Source organism: Pinus tabuliformis, chromosome 9 (assembly GCF_031772625.1).
Source record: "Pinus tabuliformis cultivar Carrire ecotype Pingquan chromosome 9, CPIR1, whole genome shotgun sequence".
Taxonomy (NCBI): Eukaryota; Viridiplantae; Streptophyta; class Pinopsida; order Pinales; family Pinaceae; genus Pinus; species Pinus tabuliformis.
In genome coordinates, this window is record NC_142307.1 from 960842828 (window position 1) to 960851092 (window position 8265).

Consider the following 8265-nt stretch of genomic DNA (forward strand, 5'->3'; position numbering starts at 1 on the left):
CCACAACAATATCAACAAAATCATTCACCAAAGTTTTGATTTCCTCAGGTAAATCATCTAAGTTTGTGGAAGTCAAAATTACTTTAGGTCTCCCTATGACAACAAAATGCATTTTTTCACCCTTTTCAACCTCTTGTAATAGCTCCTTCCCACTCATCAGCATAACACTGTTTTCAAGTGCTCCCTTGTTAGCTTCATCCTTTAATGGTAGCAGTGTATGTTTAGTTCCATCCTTTTCCAGAGTATAAGTGTTTCTCCTCCCATCATGAATAAGTTTTCGAACAAATTGCCACAGTCTTCCCAATAATACATGGCATACATCCATGGATATTACATTGCATAATATCACATCTTTATATGTACCAATTTGTATCTCAATCTTTCACTGTTCTATCACAATGATCTGTTGTCCTTTCTGTAACCATGACACTCTGTAAGGAGTAGGGTGTATTATCTTTACCAGCCCTAGCTTGTCCACCATCTCTATAGAAATAAGGTTATCAGTGCTTCCATTGTCAATTATCACTTTACAACACTTACCTTTAGATTTGCATGTAGTTCTGAACAAACTCTTCCTCTGAGCTGGTTCTTCAATCTCCTTCTCTGACTTAAGCAAGGTCCTTCTCGATAATAGGGATTCTCCTACTTCAGGGGGTTCTTCCTTTTCCATAAGTAGAGGTGGTTCTGGCTTTGCCTTAGCCACATTCGCATTCCTCTGACTTGCAGGTTTATTATGAGGACAATCCCATGACACATGTCCCCATTCTCCACATGTATAAAATTGAACATCTCTTCCTCGGCCTCTTCCTCTAGGTGCAAATCTTCCTCTATTAAATTCTCCCCTCTGTGGTGGTCTGCCACTTGAGCTGTTTGCTTCATGCTGATGCTGTTGTCCCCTTGGTCTGGTAGTTCCTCTACCTCTTATTGAGCTTCTTCCTCTATTCCTCTGAGTCTGTTTTCTTAACATCTTCTCTTCTGCCTTCAAACCTGCTTGATAGGCATCTTCAATAGTCTTTAGACTCAACAATCTGATCTCATCCTGGATATCATACCTTAAGCCATTGATATATCTTGCTACCTTCTCCATGTCATCTTCTGCATGTCCTGCTCTAATACTCAATCTATAAAACTCTTATGTGTATTCCTTAACAGACATTCATTTTTGCCTTAAATTCTGCAATTGTTTAAAAAGATTTAACTGATAGTCTTTAGGCATAAATTTGGCTTTCATTTTACTTACCATTTTGTCCCATTGCTTGATCTTGGACTTTCCTTTCCTCGCTCTGGATGTCTGTAGTTCATCCCACCAAATAGCTGCATGACCCTTCAATCTGGTAACTGCAAATTTCACCTTCTTTTTGTCATTAGTTTCCTCTTCATAGTCAAAATATTTGTCCAATGAATTGATCCAATCCATTAGCTCTTCTGTATTGAGACTCCCTTCATACATAGGAATTTCCATCTTTGTTTTTCCTCCTACTTTCGTTTCATTGTCCTCCACTTCTTCTTCCTCAAAAGATTCTTCTTTAGCACTGTCAGCTCCTTCATCAGGTATTCTTCTCTGAGTAGTCTCAATTGTCTCCATTCTCATACCCAGACTCCAGATCTCTTCCAGTAGAACTGCATTTGCTTCAGGTCTTCCTCGACCAATGCAAACTCCTCTCCTTGGCGGCATTTTTGCTGCAATCAACCTTAATCTCTGCTTTGATACCACAAATGACGCAGGCGGAAGCAGAACTCAAGAAAACCCCAATAATCACCCCGCGGTTACCTTTTAATTATAACCTGACCTTTTTTTCTTTTAAAATAAAAATCCTTTGGAAACAAGTCGAAACAATGAATTTTACCTTTTTAATTGGCACACTCGTCGTACACCAAAAGTCAACACGCTAATCCTTTGTGACCATCGATCTGGATCTTTGAGATCTGATGGTTGTCGGAGATTTCCGGTGAGACAATAAGCCGGGGGTTAGCCGCCCGATAAATGGTTTTTATCTCTCCTCCGTGGCTACGTGTCAAAGATTCAATGGGATCGGGTTCCAACCCTTCAAAACAGCTTAAAACCTTTAAGGCACCCGAAATACCATTCATTGCAGTGCGACTGCTTTCGTGATCCGACGACTGCGATTAGTTCACGATCTAACGACCACGATTGAATTAGTTGATCGCAAATCGCAATTCCCACTGTCTAGACTCCTTGCACTTCAAAGCGCCGATCCGATCAGTCTTTCAGACTCGATAAGGTATAGGCTCCCATCAATAATATTCCACATCTGGACTTGGATCCGATCTCTGTTTTGCGTCGATTTTTAGTGTAAGTTGGGGTTTTCGCTTGTGGGACCAAAACAATGTAATAAACTCCGCCGACCCGATATCAGTGATCCAACGGTCATGATTAAAGCGGCTTAAACAATAATACTTATATAAAAAGCCTTCGACTTCTGTTCATTCTGTGATTTAGGCATAAACATAGAAAAACAAAGGAAATACCACTTTGCCCGAATACAAAGAAAACAAAGCACTCAAGGATTTCCACAGCCTGTACATGTAATCACGCGCACAACAACAATGTATTCATAATAAAAGAGTTACAGAGTCTCGGCCTTGGGTATGATTACAACAAAATAAAAGACCTCTGTTTCATATGAAATCCACACACTATTCTTACTCTTGCTCCTCTCAATCCTCTCTCTTTTCATTACATTTTTCCTTCCTTTTATCAATCGGATGTCACTCTAACTATGTTTAACAACTCAATATCTATTTTTAATAAATATAACAACAAATATTCTAATTCCTAGCTCTACCTCACACCTATGCTAACAACTTATCTTTGAACCTAAAATAAGACAATTTCTAACTATTTTTTTTTAGACAAAGGTCGGATGCTATATATTAATCTGAAAAAAGAAGGCAGTATGCCATACATAAGATGCTTCCTGAGCATTTTGAATCCAAGGAATCACAAAAAAGTTTCTTTCCTTGATTCTGACTTTAGTTTGCCTACCCCTAAAACTGCTTATACTACTATAGATTCTTACAAACTGCTGGCCCCAAAATTTACATCTGCAAAACATGACTAATCTATGTCAATCCTGGTCAGGTTCAATCGGCTTTGCGCTAGAAGAGGATGTTGCATCTTTGGATTTCTTATCCATCATAATCTTGAGGATGGATATCCTTTCTTCTGCATGACTGCATCTATTATTCAAACTACTGAACTGCTCATGCAGGGAGTGGACCCTGTGCAAAAAGAGATTCATCTCAGCTCTGTATTTCTCGTGGAGAATTTTACATTGTTCTTCAAGCCTGGTTTCCAAACTGCGCACTTGATCCTCCAACGCTTGCTGTTGAGCTCGAACTTCTTCAAATTCCGCTTGCAAATCCCTGCAGTGGGAGCATTGTTCAGGACGCTCCATTGAACCTTGCAAACTATTGCTGGTGCTGATCCGTTGCTTATCTCCGTGCCTCTGAGAGCTTATCTTGCTGCTGTAGTGAACAACACCGCTCTTGAGGATGCAAAAAACACTTGAGGATAGAATCTCAGGGTGGCAGAAACTATCACATAGAGCTTGATGAGACTCAGCTGCAGGTCCGCTCTTGAGTCTACGAGAACAAGATCCTTCTGTGGGGTGTTGAGTCTGCTTACCGGGGGTATATAAAGAATTTTCCTGAATGCTGAGATGGGAGGGGGAGCTGCGCATCCCAATGTTCCTCTGCACCTTCCGTCGCATATCTTGATCAAGATCTTGTATTTGTTGGCGAGGACGATTTCCTTCAGCGTGAGTCCTGGTTCCTATGCTCTGAGCTGATTGCCTGATCGGGCTTCTGATGCAATTCCTTTCTACCTTATCTGTATTGTCCTCTGCTCTGCTGATTTGCCTGCAGTTGCGGATTCTATTGGTTACGGTGCCCCATGCGTTGACTAGATGCGTGGTCCTCATGGCAAAGGTTGGGTGGACGAGATATTGTTGCAGCTGAGGTTGCCTTTGGGGCGTTCACAAGCCTTGTTGGCATATTTGTCAGCATCTTTATTGAGACCACGTAGGATATGATAATAACGGGCCTCCTCCATCATGTCATGTAGAATCTGATTCCTGCTATTGATTTGCTGCAATAGGGTGTTTGGCGAGCTCTGCCTTTGCACCATGAGTCGTATTATGATTGCGGAGTCGCCAAAGACAATTACCTTCTTGATTCCCAGCTTGATCAATTGGGTGAGGCCTTGGAACAAAGCCAATCCCTCAGCCCTGTTATTGGATAGTTCACCCAGCCCCCATTCAAAATGAAGAATAGACTCGCCATTAGCATTGCAGATGAGACCCCCTGCACCTGCTAGGCCAGGATTTGATTTTGAGGCTCCATCGAAAAACATGTAGAACCTGTTGCAGTTGCTCAACCAGAGAGCAAATTCTTCTTCCTTGAGCCTCAATTTCCAAACATTACTTGGCTCCTTCGGTTGCAGATTCTCTTTTCTTGGTGCCTGAGCGCTGATAATGCTTCCATGCCCGTAATTGATCAAATTTCTTTCTTCAACGCTGCAATTGGTGGCCTCAATCTTGCCTTGAGTGCGGGTTGTAATTGCTTCCACCGCTAAGCTCTTGGCTTTGTGGCATATGACTCTAATGTTGTATCCTTTATCTTGAAAAACCTTTTTGTTTCTAGCCAACCAGATACTCCAAACAAGAGTTAAAGGTATTGTGTTCCATATCCTTTGTGTTAATTTGTTCTTCTTGCCTTTCCATGGACAATTTTTCTTCCAATTGTAGACAGTTTCTACTATGGATGCCTTTGGTTCCCATGTGCCTCCCCCTATTGAGGCCATGTCTTTCCAACATTTTTCTGCTATTTGGCAATCTATGAACAAGTGTTGCATTGTTTCTTCTGCTTGGCAACAGTTTGGGCACCTGGAAGGTCCCAAAATGCCCCTTTTTTTTAAGTTTTCTGCTGTTAGGATCTTCCCTTTCAGGAGGAGCCAGAAGAAGAATTTGACTTTTGGAGGGGCTTCCGCTCTCCAAACCAATTTCCATTGACTCCATATGGCCTGTGGAAAGGCGCTTTCACACAATTGTTGATACCCTGCTTTGGCTGTGTAAAGGGTTCCCGTAGGGTCCCAGCGATAGCTGTCTTTTTTGCCTCTTTGAATCGGAGCTTTACTGTGCAGAAGGTTCTTTAGGGCTAGGACGCTTGCTTCTAGATCTCTAGGATAATCCGGTAGTGTCCATCCTGTCCAAGCTTGAGAGTGATTTCCCCAATGCGTTATTTGAGCTAAGCACCAGATTCCTCTGTTATTAAGCCAACTTATAGCTGGAATTGCCTCTATGTTGGATCCTATAGGACGCTGACCTAATATTCTGTCATTGGAGATACTAATGCTGCTCCCTCCTCCTGGGACTTTTGAAGTGTGATGGGCCATAAAGGGAATGATTTTCTTGCATAATTTCCAGATGTTGGTGCTGTCTCTGTTGGGGATATTAGTGTCCAACAGTTGATGCCTAGTGCTGTTCAGATACTTGGCCTCTAGAACTGATTTCCACCATGCTGTGTCCCCTGAAATTAGCCTCCAAACAATTTTAGCCCCGAGAGCTAAGTTCAGCAGTTTTGGAGATCTTATTCCAAGTCCTCCTTTCTCATGGGGCTGGATGACATTCTTCCAGCTAACCAAGTTAAACTTTTTTTTCTCCGTTTTTCCTCCTTGCCAGAGAAAGTGTCTAAGAGCTTTTTCCATTTTATGATGGAAGGTCATTGGAGCTTGGATCAAAGAGAAGCGGTATATGGGCAGAGAGGTCAGACCTGATTTTAGGAGTACAAGGCGTCCTGCAGGGTTCAGCCACATAGATCCCCATTGATGAATTTTCCTTTTTATTTTATCAAGGATTTCATTCCAAGTGTCGGTCTTCAGAGGTCCCATACTCACCGGCATCCCTAGATAAGTGAAGTGGCTCCAGTCTAGCTTGTATGAGACTCCTAGAGTGTTTGCAATGCTGTGAATGGTGTGGATTGTTGCATTCCATCCATAGATGCAGCTTTTTACTTGGTTAACTTTCCCTCCAGAATAGTCCATGAATTGGTCCAGAATCTTTTTGAAACGCCTTGCAATGGTGATCGATGCTCCTCCCATCAAGAGGGTATCGTCTGCAAATTGGGAGTGGTTGATATTCTTTGTACCCTGCTCGAATTGGATGCCAGTGATTAGGCCAATTCTTCGGTTGTAATCCAAGGCTTTGCTAAGGGATTCAGCCATGAGAATAAATAAGTAAGGGGACAAGGGGCAGCCTTGTCTGAGGCCTCGGGAGGATTGAAAGGCAGCACAAGGTCTTCCATTAACCAAAGGGGAGATCCAAGGGTTCGAAATGCATGCTTTAATCATGTTAATGAAGGAAGTATTGAATCCCATTTTGTGTAATACAGCATACAGAAAGGAGTGTCTGACCCTATCAAAGGCATTGGCAAGATCTAGTTTTAGAACAAAGCCTTTCTCCTTTCGGCTTATACTAGAATGAATGGCCTCTTGCACGAGTAGGATGGAATCAGAGATGTGTCTATTGGGCAGGAAGCCTCCTTGGTTTTCTGAGATTAAAGAGGAGAGATGAGGCTTGAGCCTTGACGACAAAATTTTTGTAATTATTTTGTATGCAGAATTGCATAGGGATATGGGCCGAAATCTAGAGAAGGTAGAGGGCCTGTTCTCTTTTGGGATTAGAGCTAGATAGGTTGAGTTGGTGTAACCCCCCAATTTGCCTTTCCGAAGGACCCAGCGAATCATCTTTAGGAGGTCTTTTTTGATCAGCTGCCAGAATTCTCTGTAAAAACTGATTGGAAACCCATCAGGACCTGGAGCTTTGTCCGGGTGGAGACTCCAGATTGCCTTTTGAACCTCTTCCTCTTCTACTTCTTGCGTGAGCTTGCTGTTCATTCCTTGGGTGACTTCTCTAGTCATGTATTGAAGTAAACTTGAGTAGTCCTCTTCACTTTTGTCCTCAGTTAGAAGATTTTTGAAGTGAGTGGTTGCTGCTTCTTTTATGGAGTCCTGGGTCTCGTAGCTGTTCCCTTCACTGTCTTTAATTGTGCTCACGGTGTTCCTTGCCTTTCTGACTGTAGCTTGCTTATGAAAATAAGAGGTATTTTTATCTCCTTCGCGCAGCCATAGCTGTCTTGACTTTAGCCTCCATTTGATCTCCTCATCTCTAGCTGTTTGCCTCAGCTGGGTATACAGTCTTATCTCATCTTCTTTTGCTTGCTGGGAGAGTCCAACATCTTCAATATTTTGCTGAACTACCTCAAGGTTTTTTTTGATTTCCTTTTTAATCAGCTCGGGTTCCTGGTAGTTGGTCTTTGCCCATGATTTAAGAGCCTGCCTAGTTTGCTTCAGCTTTGTTTCCCAGATATATGTCGGGGAGCCTTCCACATGCTGGGTCCAAGCCTGCCACACCGCATCTCTAGCTGCAGAGATTCGATTCCAAAGGGGAGAATATTTAAAAGGAAGTGGTCCAAGCTGGCTATGGCTGTGCAAGGTAAGCGTGATTGGATAATGGTCCGAGGCGGAGATGTTGAGGATGTCTGACTGACCGGTAGAGAAGGCGGATAGGAATGTGATGTTGATAAGGAAACGGTCAAGCCTTTCCATAATATTGCCTGCTCCTAGACGCCTATTGCTCCAGGTGTACCTTCGGTTCTTGGGTTTTATATCTACCAGATCTTTCTCTTGCATAATATGCTCAAGCCGGTTTCTGAATGGGTCTGAGCTGAAGTTTCCTCCTCTTTTCTCATTGGTATGCATGACCAGGTTTAGATCCCCTGCTAGAATGAGATTGCTGTCTTGGTCTTCTTCTATATTTGTCTCCAGTGTGTTCCAACATACTTCTTTTTCCCTGTAGTGGTTTGGTGAATATACATTGTATATTTTGACTATTGTTCCATTTTCCTTGCTTTCTAGTTTTACACTAATCCAGTTCTGATGGATTTTGGTGAAGTTGCAGCTCCATTTGCTGTTGTCCCACATTGTTAGGATGCCACCCGAGGCTCCTCTTGCTTCACTGGCACAGCCGCTGTATTGCTTTTGTTGGTTAATGAGTCGGATGATTTCGGACTGATCTAGCTTTGTCTCTTGGATAAGGATAATTTCGGGCTTTTCACTTTGAATTAGTTCCTTAAGGGCTGCTTTCTTGGAGGGGTGCCCTAGTCCCCTACTGTTCCAGGATAGCATTTTCAGCATGATTTACCAGTGGTATGGAGAGGTGCTCGCCTCTCTTTGCCTTTGTTGTT

The 8265-nt window shown here is 42.6% G+C and overlaps 1 protein-coding gene across 1 annotated transcript; it reads right to left on the reverse strand.

The window, feature by feature from the left end:
• Positions 1-3940: 3940 nt before the first annotated feature.
• Positions 3941-7780, reverse strand: LOC149151917 (uncharacterized). The gene has a single exon (XM_089443314.1). The coding sequence runs from the start codon at positions 7778-7780 to the stop codon at positions 3941-3943; it is 3840 nt and encodes a 1279-aa protein (XP_089299440.1).
• Positions 7781-8265: the final 485 nt, after the last annotated feature.